Source organism: Nicotiana tabacum, chromosome 14, assembly GCF_000715075.1.
Source record: "Nicotiana tabacum cultivar K326 chromosome 14, ASM71507v2, whole genome shotgun sequence".
NCBI lineage: Eukaryota > Viridiplantae > Streptophyta > Magnoliopsida > Solanales > Solanaceae > Nicotiana > Nicotiana tabacum.
Genome location: NC_134093.1, coordinates 29,172,237 through 29,188,954, shown reverse-complemented (window position 1 = coordinate 29,188,954; position 16,718 = coordinate 29,172,237). Strand labels below are relative to the sequence as shown.

The 16,718-nt window shown below is 40.7% G+C and overlaps 1 protein-coding gene and 1 non-coding gene across 2 annotated transcripts; one reads left to right on the top strand and one right to left on the bottom strand.

Moving 5' to 3' along the window:
• Nucleotides 1-6,929: 6,929 nt before the first annotated feature.
• On the bottom strand, nt 6,930-7,036 carry LOC142169289 (small nucleolar RNA R71). Its single transcript, XR_012698997.1, has one exon. It is a non-coding gene; the product is annotated as a small nucleolar RNA R71 (small nucleolar RNA).
• Nucleotides 7,037-7,933: 897 nt separating this feature from the next.
• Nucleotides 7,934-9,808, top strand: LOC142168868 (uncharacterized). Its single transcript, XM_075230035.1, has 3 exons — nt 7,934-8,570; nt 8,670-9,082; nt 9,725-9,808. The coding sequence occupies exons 1-3, from the start codon at nt 7,934-7,936 to the stop codon at nt 9,806-9,808; spliced, it is 1,134 nt and encodes a 377-aa protein (XP_075086136.1).
• The last annotated feature ends 6,910 nt before the right edge of the window (nt 9,809-16,718 follow it).

Sequence of the window (16,718 nt, the reverse complement as noted above, 5' to 3'; positions counted from 1 at the left end):
ACCACAACCGCAATGCTATGAGCCCATCATACATAGTAGAACCAAGACACACGAATTTAACACAAAGGATCATATCCCAACATAACTTCATTGCAATGCGCGAACCTATCCAAAGACCGGTCCATATGAAATACCTCAAGCCACAATGCTTAAAATCAATAACCACACACAATTCGGCGCCAAGTACCCAAAGTACATGACCATAACAACGGAGAAGAAAACAACACAATATATCACAATCGGAAAAAGGCCATAACCAAGGCATAATCAACCATTCAACACCCAAATAACCATCTCGCTCGGATTCCGCTACAAGACCCAATCAAAACTACACCATGTGTGCATATAACCAAAAACTCACAACTCTTAGTAGCATAGAAGAGTAATAGAATATACCAGATACGAATGAGATCAATTCTAATCAAATGGTATATCCCTCAACAATAGCAGTACGGAGTCAACCAATCTGACCTGGTGTAGAATATACATCCTCATTAGGCCTACCAATGAGCCCCCAAATCAATACTGGTCATTCACAAAAAGATAAATAACCCTCTGAAAGTCCACAATGACCTAGCCATAACACATACCATCATCTGGCTTGCTTTGGCCATATCTTCAAAGTCCACAACCACGAAACAATCTGCTTCTGAGAACTCCCAGTCACCAAATTCATAGAACACATGAATCACCATAGTTGATCCCAACTCCAGCACTCGAATGTCTATACATCTCTCATGCACGATCATCCCACGAGGAATACTTCTATAAATCTTCCGTGCCACATAGAAAAAAAAATCTGAACATCAGCAGTCGATCCAACAGGCGAGTATCGCCATACCAATGAAGCATCCGTAAGTCAAAACACAAGGCGCCCTTTGAAATGCGCAGTCTTTTCAGGCAACACCAAGTAGTAATATCATTCATCTAGTCATCTGAAATCGTCCATGTTGTTTAAGAATTCATGACCTACCCTTCAAAATTGAACTGTGACCGTGCACATGCAAATTATCCTACACAACACACTGCCTCTATCATGCCATCATATGAAAACAGGAGAACCTCATTATCAACTCTGATTCACAAGCAAACTACATACTCAATTAGCCAGGAACCTTTTGCATGATCCCATCTAGTAGAAAATCACAATTCTCAACATGCTCCCCATGCTGGTAGGAAATATCCATCTCAAACCGTGGCAAAAATCATCGAGAACTCTTTGAAATCTATTTGCACATAACCAAGCTATCAGAACTGAATCCCTCTAACTCAACCAAGCCATGCAGGTCGCCATATCCAAGAGTGTTGCCACAAAACACCCGTAAAGCCTCACCACATCATAAGTACCCAAAGAGCCAATCATATCCATTAATATGTTGATCCCCCTTACTACCAAGCTGTCGTATTTCCTCCAAGTTCCTTCCGAATTACCCTCAAGTTGACACTTCTCCTTGCCAGAACACCACGATCCTTACCCAAAAAGCATCACAAAAGATCCTAGCATAAAACCACACTGCCCTAAGGCCCATAAGCCGTTGTATTCCCTCTTAAGCACCCCCAAAAGTACCGCAACCAAGACGCCCACTCTGAAGAGACCTTCTATGAATCTAAAGTCATTTCCTTCACCTTCCTGATACTGAAATGTAGAATCCATAATAATATAGAAATACTGCGAGTCTCGACACCATCCAATGCAAATCTCGGATTCTAGCCATATACAAATCCGGAAAATTCTCAATTGCTACATATAAATCTTGAACCCATTATAATCTTCCCGAGAGTCGCCTAATCTGCTCAAATCTCAATTGTACCACCCAAACGGGCCGAACGACCTGTGCCTCATTAGCACGACAACACCCCAAAGAAGTAACCCTGCCTTAACGCAACCGAGCAAACTCCTACTCCCTATGCACTGCATCCTTCATGAATAACAACTCAATCATTCCATGATTCCCATATACCTATAAAGTGTAATACACTATGCATTCAGAAATTCCCTTGCTTAAGTCATCCTCAAAACCAGCCTCTACAAGTCATAACTGATCCACAAGTATGCCTCAGACCGAAACCAATACAACACGTAACCATGCAATCAAATCTTCGATAGCAGACTCTCTCACTTGGCTCAAAGCCATAGATAAAAATACTCGATAACTCACAATGCCGATACTCTATTACTGCCATTATACCATAGTGAGATTCAACTAAATCCTTCATAAGCTCATATAATACAAACCATATAATACCTCAAATCACCCGCTAAGCTCGCATTCATCCTAGTGACAGTCAGGTCAACTTTCTCAACCAATCCAAACTCAAATTGCAACACCTATACCCACTGATAAAAAAGAAAGTATCCACATAATATCATAAGGATCACACATCCGTAGATTATCCTGCAGGTGACCCGCCTGCATAGCCTCAAACTGACATATCTCTATACCCTTTCACAGCCACAACTACTATGCAATCACTTAATCTTCCTGAGTCTGAACTCATCAACAAAACCTGAAAATCTATTTCGTCTCACAAATGAAATAACACAAAAGAAACTCTCAAAACCTTCATAACTTAAAATGTATGACACATCCACAGAAATCAAGCATCCAATAGTCTTTTTCACATCTCAAGCAAACTATTCCCGTCACATTCAAACCATTTGAACACATACTGCAGTCACGTCATACACATCACATAGCCATCCAACCACTCATCGAGCCACAAATTCCATTCATAGGGACACTACCGGACATATAAGTCCAAAAGCACGTGCTCACATAACTAAAATCCCCGTGCTCGAGCTACAGTCAAAACCCGACCTTAAGTCCTTCAGACTGGCCCATCATCAGCACACAGAAAACACATCTCACACCTCATCCATGGAATCTACAAGCCGTCGATGTATAAATAATACCCAACGATCATATATGCATATGAGTGAATGGGAGAAATTCAAAGAGATGTGCTTCAAGTTGAATCAATGTTGCACGATAAGGAAAGAAAGATGGGAAGTTTATCTTAAATGCCCCGTAGCTTCTCAAAGATAGGTATGGACGTCATCATACTGATCCACAAGACTCTACTAGACACTTGCTCATGACTTGTAGAACCTAGGAACCTAGAGCTCTAATACCAACTTGTCACGACCCAAAATCCAACTAGTCGTGATGGCACCTAACCCAACCCGCTAAGTAAGCTAATTTAACAATAATATAATTCAAATGAGGTTTGCTATGAGAAGTAATGATAATACATCTAAACTTTTATTCAAAACTCCCAAGGATTGGTAGTCAAATCATGAGCTTCTAAGATTTAGAGTTTACAAAGCTGATATAAAATAAATACATCATCTGTCTGAAATATACATGAACAAATCAAAAATTCTAAAGCTACCAAGAACAAGAGGCAGTTATGACCGGAACGCGGGTACATCTTCAATTCCAGCTCTCGCCATACATAGGAACACCAGCATCCAAATCTACATGCAAGGTGCAGAAGTGTAGTATGAGTAAAACCGACCTCATGTACTCAATAAGTAACAAACCTAACCTTAGGTTGAAAGCAGTGATGAGCTTGGACAACGGTCAGAGTCCAACATCAATAGCCAACATCAACTCATAACGATATAATAAAAGTAGTACAAGAAACAACTCAAAGATATGATGCTCAGCTCGTTCACAATTACAAAAAAATAGGCATGATATTTAAGTATTAACAGTAAAACTCAAGTCTTTCACCGAAATTACCAAAATATGAGTAAGTTAGAAATCTGTGATTTTTCCCAAAAAACTTTCAACAACAAATAAGATGTTTCAATCTCAGATATCATGAGGAAGTACGTCTCTATGCCTACATTTCAATGTGCATGTGAAGTCATAAATGTCACAAAATCGTGTAACATGAGGAAATTCATCTCTATGCATGTATATCAAGTATACATGTCAAATGTGATGCATCATAGTGATGACATCATGTATCCATGCTCTTAGAGTACTCAATCTCACTGTCTCACACTCCCACTCATCACGCTCAATCACTCAGCACACTCAGTCTCTCAACACTATACGGTGTCTGCTGCGGCGTGCAGCCCGATCTCATCAATAATAATAATGCCTATAAGGCCTGCTGCGGCGTGTAGCCCAATCCACATATAGCCATAAGGCCTATTGCGGCATATAACCCGATCCACATATAGCCATAAGGTATGTTGCGGCTTGCAAAATTCACATATAGCCATAAGGCATGTTGCGGTGTGCAACCCGATCCACATATAGCCATAAGGCCTATTGCGGCATGTAACCCGATCCACATATCTCTCTCACAGCACGGCTCTCGAGCCCTAACCCAGTCATCAATCTCTCCAGTCTCTCGGGCTCATAAATCTCATGCCAATCAGCCCAAATAATGATAATATGTTGTGACAACAAATGATAACAAAGACTGAGATATGATATACAAATGAATGACTATGACTGAGTATGTAACTGCAATTTAAGCAAATAACTCAACAGCAGATATGACCTCAGTGGGTCCCAAAAAAATAAACATATAGCCTAAACATGGTTTTTAACATGGATCACAACTCAATTACTCTATCACGTAGAAATTCCTTGGATAAAAACAAGATTAGATAACTACACAGTATCACAGAATCAACCGAGTCATAATTTACACGGTGCACGCCCATACGCCTGTCACCTAGCATGTGCGTCACCTCAACACCAAACACATAACACGTATGTTCAGGGATTCATACCCTCAGCACCAAGTTTAGAAGTGTTACTTACCTCGAACAAGACGAATCCAATACCAAGCAAGCCAAGCGATACTCCAAAGATACTAACCCATGCGTACTGACCTCTGAACGGCTCGAAACTAGCCAAAAGTAACTCAAGAACATCAAATAATACCAAAGGAAACAAACCCAATCAATAAAGGTGGAATATTTAATCAAAGCCCAAAGTCAACCAAAAAGTCAAACCCGAGCCCGCACCTCGGAACCCGACAAAACTCATAAAAATTGACAACTCATTCAATACCATACTAATTGAGTTGTGTGTGATGATTTAGGATGTTTGGAGTGCACAAATATGAAGAAAAGGTGCTCCAGCTATAGAAGAATAGGGTGGATGCGTCGCATAACCTAGGGAAAAAGTGTATTTGGGGCATTCTTGGCAGTGAAGTCGGGAGAATGCATCCGCCTTAGCAACCACACCTGGGCACAATAGAGATGAAGGAACAGAGGGTAGATGCGAAGCATCCAGCCCAGCATGCGATGATGAGAAGTTGAAGCTAAGGTGGATGCGAAGCATCCACCCCAGCATCAATCCCTGAATCTGAGTCGGAATAGGAAAAGAAAAACGTTGGCCCACGACTTTTGTACGCAATATATAAGCCAAAAATGCCTCTTTTAGGTCATCTAACACACTTGGAAGCGGAGAAAAGTCATCACAGAGTTTGGAGACCGTGGAATTTGTCTTGAGTTCTTCTTTTTCCCTTCTTTTATTGATTTTTATGTATTCTTGGGAATTAAGTGAGATTGCTACCATGACTATGCGTGGCTAAACTCTATTATTATGGGGTTATGGTTTTACATGAATTATGATATTCGAATATTGATTTGACAAGTTAATTTATCATACTGGGTCATTTATTCATATCCTGAGTTTAATTATTTTACTGCCTAGTTAACAGTGAAATACTATGTATGAATCTTCAGTTAAACTTAAATGAGGTAATTCTTGATTGCAATAGGATTGAATAGAGCGTGATCTTGAACTTAGTCATTGGAGAATTTATTTGCAAATACGGATAGAAATATACGTATTTGTCGTGCTTAGCCAATTGTGTAAGAAATCATCAATGCGTTCTTTTTATCTCTAATCTCATAGAAATATAGGGTTTAGAATAAATTGAATAGGAGAGCAGACTTTGTCAAATTTCTACGAGTATTATTGTCCTTGCAGGTTAATTAGCCAGATAAATTAATTAGTCGAGTTGATTTAAGAATTCAACGGGATTGTTATCCAACCATGACCCTGGAATATTATTTCTCATTGAATAAAACTCTTCGTGCTAAGTGTGCTAGTTGATTAGTTCTTCTTTTAAATCACAACTTTAGTTAGTAGAATTAATCAAACAAAAATCCCTTGAAATTTTTCTTGACTCGATAAATTAGAATTTGCTTGTTTTAGTTGATAATTGATCACAAGTCCTCGTGGGAACGATGCTCTACTCACCCTTTATTACTTGATTGACCGCGTATACTTGCGTGTATGATTTTGGGCAACAAGCTTTTGGTGCCGTTGCCGGGGACTTAGAAATTGATTATTTTACTACATTAATATTTTACTACTTATCGAGTTTAGTTTTTTTTAATCTTCTTTTTGGATGGGTGTTTGATCTCAGGTACTTTGCTTGAATGCTACGGGTTAGAAGCCAGGATAGACTACATGATTTGACCCAGATTCTAAGAGAGCATTTCATAGAAGTTGGGCGAAGCTCGAGAAGCAAAAAATTTACAAGCACTCATCCAACTTCCTGTGGAAATGGCAGAAGAACACCCATTGGCGGTACAAGAGGTGCCTATACCCAGCATTGCTAATCTCACCTCAACAATCGTTAAGCCTAGGATTAGTGGGCATTTTGATCTTAAGCAGAGCATGATCCAGCTACTCCATGAAAATGGACAGTTCATGGGACTGCCACACGAAGACCCCAACAACATATTCTGAATTTTCTGGAGATTAGTGATACCTATATCACTAACGGAGTCACATCTGATTATGTTAGGCTCACATTGTTCCCTTTTTCTCTACTGGGGGGAGGCCAAGAGATGGTTGAAGTCTGAGCTAGCTAACTCTATTTCATCGTGGAATGATTTGGCTTGCAAATTCCTGGATAAATTTTTTCCTTCTGGTAAAATCACAAAGATAAGAAGTGAGATAGTTGCGTTCAAACAGAGAGAAATCCAATCACTTTATGCAGCCTGGGAGCGATTCAAGGGGTTGCTAAGAGATTGTCCACACCATAACCAAACCAATGAGGTATTGGCTCACACTTTTATTGAAGGTCTGCACCCTGAAACAAAAATAGTGGTAGATGCAACAGCTGGTGGTCAAGTATTGGAAGAGAGCTTTGATGATATCTACGCGTTGTTGAACAAGTTTTCCAAAAGCAACCCAGATTGGCAGGGGAAGCAGGTAAACACACAGCCCATAAAGCTGTCGGGGTACTTGAATTGGATGTTGTATCAGCACTATCTGCACAGGTAGCATCTTTAGAAAATCAAAACAGCAAGATGAATGTGACCCAGAACCAACAACAGTTCACACTAATGCAACATGTTCAACCAGTACAACAGGTGCAAGTGTTTTGCGAAGTCTGCGGCGAGGGCCCTATCAGTGATGCATGTCCAATGAATCCAGACTCAGTATACTTTGTGGGGAATTCGAATAGAGGCCAAGCTAATCAGAATCAGTATGGTAATACTTATAATCCAAATTGGAGGAACCACCCAAATTTCTCATGGGGTGAAAATCAGGGTAATCAGAATCAGTTCAAACCACAAGGTCAATACCAACAGTTTCTCCCACCACAAGTAAATTAGTCCGCAAACCCGATGGGTAATATTGAGGATATGCTCAAGAAGAATATGGCTGATAATTAGAATCAAGCTATTGTTATTCGAAATTTAGAGCGACATATGGGGCAACTCGCCAGTTCCTAGAACACCAGACCAGCGGGAGCATTACCTGGCGACACTGAGGCTAATCTTAAGGCCCATATTAATGCCGTGTCATTGAGGAATGAGAGAGAATTAGAAGAAGTCCCGTCAAAGAATAGAAAGCAAGTGATGTTTAGTGAAAAATAGCCCACCATAGAAGTCGAATCAGAAACTGCAAAGGAGTTAGAGAAGCCAATTGAAGAGGCCATGGCAAAGCAACCACAACCAATAGTTGCAAAGCCACCACCTCCATTCCCTCAGAGATTACAGAAAATGAAAGATAATACAGCGTACAAGAAATTCCTTGATATTTTGAAACAGGTGCAGATTAACATCCCATTGGTGGACATTCTACAAGAAGTGCCAAAGTATGCAAAGTACATCAAAGAAATTGTGGCAAACAAGTGCAAACTAACTGAGTTCGATATTGTAGCACTCACTGAGGAGTGTAGTTCCAGAATTTATAATAAGTTGAGTCCTAAATTAAAGGACCCAGGAAGCTTCATAATTCAAATTTCAATTGGGAAACATGTGGTTGGGCGAGCATTATGTGATCTTGAGGCAAGCATAAACCCGATGCCATTGTATGTATTTCTACAGCTAGGGTCGGGAGATCCTCGACCGACTATGGTGGTATTGCAATTGGCTGATAGATCATTAGCCAACCCCGAGGGCATCATTGAAGATGTGCTGGTCCAAGTGGGCACATTCATATTCCCAGCTAACTTTGTCATCCTGGATTATGAGCCTAATCAGGAAGTCCTATTTATTTTAGGACGACCATTTCTAGCCACGAGTCGCGCAATTATTGACGTATGTGAAGGACAAATGACCATGAGAGTGGGTTACAAGGTGGAGGTCTTCAATGTATAACGAGCACTTAAATTTTTAGCACACTATGAAGATTTGGCTATGATCACAATTGTGGATGATGAATTGGCAGGCACAACACCATACTTGTTATCTGAAGATCCTTTGGGAAGAGCTTTAATTTACGAAGAAGAAGAGGAGGATGAGCTGGGAGAAGAATTCATACAAGTTTTGAACATGACATGCCAGTATATCAACGGGTTGAAGAGATTTAAGGAAATCGATAGGCCATTGACATTGACACCACCTAAACCATCGATTGAGGAGGCTCCAAAGTTGGAGCTCAAGCCTTTACCTTCTCATCTGCGATACACATACTTAGGTGTCTCAGAATCCTTACCTGTGATCATCTTATCTTTATTATCACATGTGCAAGAGGACAAGTTTATGCGGGTTCTGAGGGAACACAAAGGAGCCATTGGTTGGACTATTGCCGATATCAAGGGAATTAGTCCATCATTTTGCATGCATAAAATACTTTTGGAGGTTTGACACAAACTAAGTGTGGAGCAGTAGAGACGATTGAATCCTATTATGAAGGAGGTGGTAAAAAAAGAGATTATCAAATGTCTGGATGTGGGGATCATATTTCCTATTTATGACAGCAATTGGGTAAGTCCTATGCAGTGCGTGCCGAAAAAAGGAGGCATGATAGTTGTGGTAAACGAGCAAAATGATTTGATACCTACCAGAACGGTGACGGGCTGGAGGGTATGCATTGATTACAGGAACTCAACAAGGTTATGCACAAGGACCACTTCCCTCTCCCTTTCATTGATCAGATGTTGGACAGGCTAGTCGGGCATGAATATTATCGCACCTGACTGGAGTTTGCCCTTTGTGTTGATGTGTGATGCGAGTGACATAGAAATTGGGGTTGTGCTTGGAAAAAGGAAGAACAAAGTGTTTCATTCAATCTACTATGCCAGTAAGATCCTAACTGATGCACAACTCCACTACACCACGACAAAAAAAGAATTGTTGGCAGTTGTCTATGCTTTTGACAAGTTTCGGTCCTACTTAGTAGGAACACATGTGATCGTGTACACGGATCATGTGGCGATCAGGTATTTAATCTCAAAAAAAGATACTAAGCCGAGACTGATTAGATGGGTACTTCTTTTGCAGGAATTTGACTTGGAAATCCGTGATCGGAAGGGCACAGAGAATCAAGTGGCTGACCAATTGTCAAGGCTAGAAAATCATGAGTAAGTGGAAAAAGGAGGGGTGATTAAGGAGACATTCCCAGATGAGCAACTCTTTGCAGTCACACATGATCCGCCACCATGGTATGCAGATTACATAAATTTCATAGTGAGCTGAGTACTTCCTCCAGAAATGCCACCTGAAGGGAGGAAGCAATTCTTACATGACATAAACTACTATTTCTATGATGAGTCATTCTTGTATCGGCAATGTGCTGACCAACTGATGAGGAGATGCATTCCGAAGAAGGAGGTGGAGTAGGTTTGGTATGATTGTCACTCCTCACCTTTTGGGCGACTCTGTTTAAAGATGCCCATTCATTTGTGAAGAAGTGTGATCGGTGTCAGAGAACTGGAACAATCACTAGAAAAAATGAGATGCCGCTTACGAACATTCTTGAGGTGGAGATTTTTGATGTTTGGGGGATCAATTTTATGGGACCATTCCCATCGTCTAGAGGGAACAAATATATCTTGTTAGTAGTAGACTATGTGTCTAAGTGGGTGGATGCCATTTCTTTACCTACTAATGATGCAAAGGTGGTGGCTAATATTGTCAAGAAGAACATTTTTACATGTTTCGGGACTCCTCGAGCTCTGATAAGTGATAAAGGTACGCATTTTTGCAACAGACTTTTGAACAACCTTTTAGCAAAATACGGAGTCAAGCACAAAGTTGCCACCGAATATCACCCTCAGATGAGTGGGCGAGCAGAGGTATCGAATAGAGAAATAAAGAAAATTTTGGAGAAAATGGTCAGTGCAAATAGGAAAGACTGGGCTGCAAGGTTGGATGACGCTCTATGGGCATACAGAACTGCATATAAGACACCTATTGGAGCCTTGCCTTACAAGTTGATCTATGGCAAAGCATGTCACCTTTCAGTTGAGCTAGAACACAAGGCCTTTTGGGCCGTTAAAAAGCTCAATATGGATATGGAGTTGGCGGGTGAGAAAAGATTGCTCCAACTCAAAGAGCCAGATGAATTCAGGCTGAATGTATATGAGAACGCCAAGCTATATAAAGAAAAGACCAAAAGGTGGCATGACAAGAAAATCAAGCATCGCCATTTTGATCCGGGCCAGTTGGTATTGCTATTCAACTCCAGGTTGAAGTTGTTTCCCGGAAAACTAAAGTCTAGATGGTCTGGACCTTTTGAAATAGTGCGTGTGACACCATACGGGACAATAGAGTTAAGAGCGCCAAATTCCGAGAGAACGTTCTTGGTCAATAGGCAAAGAATCAAGCATTATTGAGGTGGTGATGCGGATCGTCACAAGTCCTCAATTGAACTGAAGGATGCTTGAGGAGTGGTAGTGTCGTGCTGCGATGTTAAATCAGGCGCTTCTTGGGAGGCAACTCAAGCATTTTCTTTTGTTTTTTGTAGTTTACTATTTTTTCCCGTTCGTTTTGCATTTTTATTTTTTTTAGGAGTTCCTTAATTTTTTAATTTGTAGGAGTTAATTCTTGTATGTAATTATTAAAAAAAAAAAGAGGTTCCAGGTATGTGAAAACTGGGTGAATGCGTCGCATTCCCCTTAGCACCCAAAAATTTGAGACAAACTGCACGAGGCAATGAACTCTAGCCATCGCGACCAACGTCTCCTCCCCTCAAAACTTTTGCAAACCAATTGGGACGCGTCGCTTCCCTTTCAGCGGGCAACAGGTAAGTGTTTGTTTCAACACTTTAGACGCCCATCTCTCCCATTCTTTCCTTTTCCCTCTCTGCATAAACCCCACCCTCACTGTAGCTCCCCTCCCTCGCACCACCACTGCCTACGACTCCAATGCCGCCATGTATGTGTTCCTCCTTCATCTTCTTTCTTCTCTCTTATCTCTATTATCTCTGTAAGGGTGCGGAATCCCAACCCCAAATTCCTGTAGGAGACGTCTCTCTAATTGAGATTTTTGTGTGATATTGAAACACTATGAGAATCCACCTGCTTTGTTGTTGGTTCTTGTTGTACATGATGATGACAAATTATAATTCCCGTCATCTGATCAATTTTGGGAGGGTATTGAGCATGCTTTCCAGTAAGAAGAAGCTAGCCCACACCAATGCACCCTATGTGTTCGACGAATTGCCTGTGAGGTTAATTTAGGCGCCGACGAAGTCTGAGTAAACGAGTGACACTAGTATATGCTAGTGAATAGGCGTGGGGTTGTTTGAGTGATTGTGTACAATGTTTCAGAGTGTTGGAGTTATGGGTGCTCGCCACTCTTTCAACTCTCGTTTTGAGGCATCTAATGGTCATTCGGCTTCCGAGTGACCAACTTTCTGGTTGAATTAATTACAATTAAGTTGCTTAACTTCTTGTTTTGTGATGTACATTGTTTCGGCAGTTGAATTATGTGTTCTCTATGCATATTGGTATATCTTAAGACTGAAAAGGGGGGCTGATACATCGACAACTCAATTACACCGGCACAACCTAGGCGGGGTCACACGAGTAGCAAAAGACTAAGCTTGCTCATGTTCTCATGCTTCACACAAACCCAGGCTAGGAAGCTTGAAAGCCATATCATACCATAAGGATTTAGAAAGTCCAATCAAAAAACAATAAAAAAGGACTGGGAAGGCTTGAATGGATGGCTTCCAAGGCCAGGGCTCGATCCTGCACAATTCAGACCAGCTAGTATCTATTTAATTTACTTAATGCACTCACAAGCCTTCGCATCGCTGCCCTAGCACACTCAATGATTGCCTTTGGGTTCCGAACTCCATATGGGGAAGGAGCGTTGTTGTTTGCGAGGTCTTGATCATTTACATGGACCAACTTTTCATTCCATTTATGGGAATTTGATGATCTATAAACCGTCCCTAACGAGCGATCGGCTCATGTTTGAGCATGATGAATCACTTCGTGCCAACCTGTTGCCAATCCACTTTCCGGCCTCATATGAGAATGGAAAACTGGAGCATTTTTTCCATCGGTGGATGAAGAATCACGAACATAATAATTTCTGGTTGACCATATTCCCAGAAAAAAGATACTTTCGAGAAAGGACGAGCACGACTGAAGTGGCTATACATACAAATCTATTTACGGATGGCGGTTCTTCCTTCTAATGACCGGCATATCTATGATTCTTTTCTCCCAGATGAAGCAGCAGGCATCGGTCCATAGAACCTATAAAAAGGAGATGGTTGTGGCGCAAAGTACTCTTGTGCACCTACGTCATTCGGCTCGCGCGCAAGCCCGCCCCCTTAGAATAAGTGTGGGGCTGCGCGAAGTTTATGATGATATAGCTAAGTAAATCCAAAGTGAGTTGTGGTAGGTATTTGAACATTTTTTGAGCGACACCTGAATCTATCTTTCATTGTGCATAATCATGTCCATAGGTGCATTGCTTACTCGTTTGCTACAAGATAATTAATTCCTGCTGAAAGCCATAGGCTATGTTTGACTGAGGTACTGAATAGCATAAGTGTGCGGATATTTGGAAGTGCACACCTTTGTAGAGCTGCTTTATACCTGAAACTTCACTGTTCTACAAACTAATTGTTGACTTCTTTGTTCTGCAGGTACATAGGTTCATAATGGCGGCAACAAGCAAAATGTTTGAGCAACAAGAAAGAGATAATGACAAGCAACCTCCCAAAAAGCCTACCGAAAAAGCAACAGGTGCTCCAAACCCATAGAACAAAAGGAAATGGACTGAGAAAACTAAGGTACAACCGACTAGGCAATTAATTGATGAGTTGGAGTAAGAAGAAGATGAGCCATTAGTGAGGAGGACTGTGAAAAAGGGTACCACAAAAACATCAGCAAATCTGCCAAGCAAAGGGATAGAGTTCAGAGAATCTGTGCCGCACCAGACCAAATCCACCAAGTAGGTTGACCCGAAAGATAAAGGGAAGCAGAAGGCTACAACAGAATTTGAGTCCGAGTCTGATTCGGACTATGAGCTCACAAATATCAACATGAGCAACAAAGATGAGGGTGAACTAGTTAACCGAGCCGCTTGGAAGAAGAATTTTGTTAGTGACAAAGCATTCCGAGCTTATGAGAAAATCCTGGATTCAAAGAAATATATTCTAAAAAAGCCAATCAATATTGGAGCACTGAAGAAAAATTATCCAGATCTTCTGAAATCAATTCGAGAGGTGCAATAATGGGGACCTATCTTGAAGGGCCACAGCAAGGCCAACCTTACTATTGTCATGGAGCTTTATTCCAATTGGCGTCACTCACGAGGCAATATTGTGAGAGTACGAGGGGTGGATATCAACGTCTTAGCTGAATCTCGGAACGAGTACTTAGGGGTTCCACACACACAAACGGACAAGTATGACTCTATATGCAAAGAGCCTGATTACTCACATATTCAGTCAGTCCTATGCCCTACCAGGAAAGATGCAAATTGGAAGCATGGGAGTGTAGAGTACTATTCTCTGGCCAAAGAATTCATGAGCGCATTAGCATATGTGGTTCTGAATTTCATATGCAATCGCATGATGCCATGCCAACACAAAACTAATGTCCCTCGATACTGAGCCCTAGTGTTGTATGCTTTATTGGAAGGGATTCCGCTCAACTTGGGAGCCATCATGCACGACCAGATGCAGCGCACCAGAATAAACTACAAGTGGAGGCTGTTCTATGTGAATACCTAGTCAACTTACTTGACGGAGATGGGAGTACTACGGGACAAGGAGAATGATGACATCGAGGCTAAAGCTCCAGGACCGTATGATGTTACTCATGTACTAGAGCCGACCAAGGCGAGGGCTTCTAAGTTCACCATTCAACAGTTGTTTGAGCAGATGAGAGCTGATATGCAAGAGAACATGGCTGAGTTGATCGAGACTCGTGCAGAGCTGAGTGCCACTAGAGGTGAGTTGATTCAGACTCTTTCAGATCTAAGCCGAGTCCAGGCTGAGCAGGCCACGATGATGAGGGAGGTATCACTACTCCTCCGTGCTTTGGTCCAACGTACATATATAGATATTTCACAGTTGCTTGCACTATCCACTGTTGAACCATCCACCTATGCTTCTCCTATAGTCCCAAGGTCTCCATCCACCATGCCCACTGTGACCGCCATACTGCCTGCTATAGACTCAGCTCCACCTGGTGAGGATAGGACTGTGACCGAGCCCCCTATTCGTGAGAATGTTATTGTTATGCCAGAGGGGGCCATGATAGATGTCGTGGATGCTTCGATTAATCACTCGATTGTTGCCGCTACTTCCGCCCCAAATTTCCAGACCACTGCTGCTGATGCTCCTCCACATACCACGGAGGAGCCCTCCACACCGACTTGAAGGAGTTTCTTCATCGTACTCTACTTTATTTGTGTACATTAGGGACAACGCACGGTTCTAAGTGTGGGGTGGGGGTTATTCATTTTTTGTGTGGATGAATGTACTTAACTATTAAAATGTTTGTTTCATTTGATACTTTTGGAGCTGTAATATTCACTGAATTAATGGCATGTAATAATTAGTAAATTCATCTATAAATAGTAACTCTCAGTTTATTGTTGTGTCTATTTGTAGGTAAGTAGCCTGTGTGTGTGTGTGTATATATATATATATATATATATATATATATATATATATATATATATATATATATATATATATATATATATATATATATATATATATATATATATAATGGACTTTTACCGACGACGGACTACCTAGACAGTTCTCTCGAGGGATTAAGGTCCGTGAAAAAATACAAAAATATTTTCATTTGATTCTTGGAATTAGTGTTAGTATTAGGAAATTGACGGAAAAATAAAGAAAAAAAAAATATTTTATTTTCTTTGAGTAGTTAGTAAGTTTAATCTATTAGGCAATAATCCCCCGTAGTTTTTCTTTGGCCATCGGTTCTTTTTCAAGGGATGAATTTTTGAACCGGGTATTAGTTGTTAATTTTAGAGTAGTGTAGGATATAAAGACTCTCACTGAATTCAGCATATTTAGTGACGTGTTTGATACCAACAGAGTTAGATCTGAGCATGTGGATTATAACTTTCTCCCTGAGTTTTTGAGAACTATTTTTGCCTTGAAAAGTTGAATAGTTTTTTTTGTGACGCTTAGGCTCATTTTCTCGACTCTTGTGCTAACTGTTGTGCCTTGTGCATTAAAATTATGGCTTAACTCTATACTCGCGTTAATTGAGAGTTGAAATGTAGCCATCCTAATTGAATCGTGTGCCATTGTGTGGTGAGATTTTTGTATAGTTCCATGTAGTACATTTATGTCTAGAACTTGCCCTGCATGTGAGTTAAAGCGAAATCCTAGGTTTTACTCGGTTTGAAATATGATTTTAGGCCTTCTTGATCCTTTTTGAATTGTAATGCTGCCACAAATATAATCATCCCTAGATATTTATTTTGAGCATGTAGACCTTTAATTTGGCACCCACATTACAAGCCAATACCCTTTTTTTTATTTATTCTTAATCGATATTATTTTGATCCTTTTACCTCTTAAAATACTTAACTTGTAAAATAAGCGTTAGAAGAAGTAAGGAGGGAACTGGGGTGGTTTTCGAGTGAAACCAATGAAAGGGAGAAAGGTGCACTTGTTTGGTAAAATAATACACCATTAGCGAAAATTTAAAAAAGAAAAAGAAAGAAAAATAGAGATGAATAAATTGTTGTCTTGTTTTTGCTAGTCGGGTATAAATTGAAGTAGTGCTCAGAGAAAGATAGAGGGAATAGTTTTGGGGAGTGATCTTGTTTGTGAAATTGAGGTGGATTGAAGAATTGCGCTTAAAGTTTAGTATGTGATGTGTTAAAGTGCGTAGGAGGATGAACCACTATACCTAAATATATCCTACCAGTCCCTTAGCCCACATTATAACCACGATAAAGCCCTAATTGATTTTACACTGAGCGGGCCTACATTAGTAGAGATTTACAAAATGGGCAAGCCTATGGTACCTTTTGTGCGCAT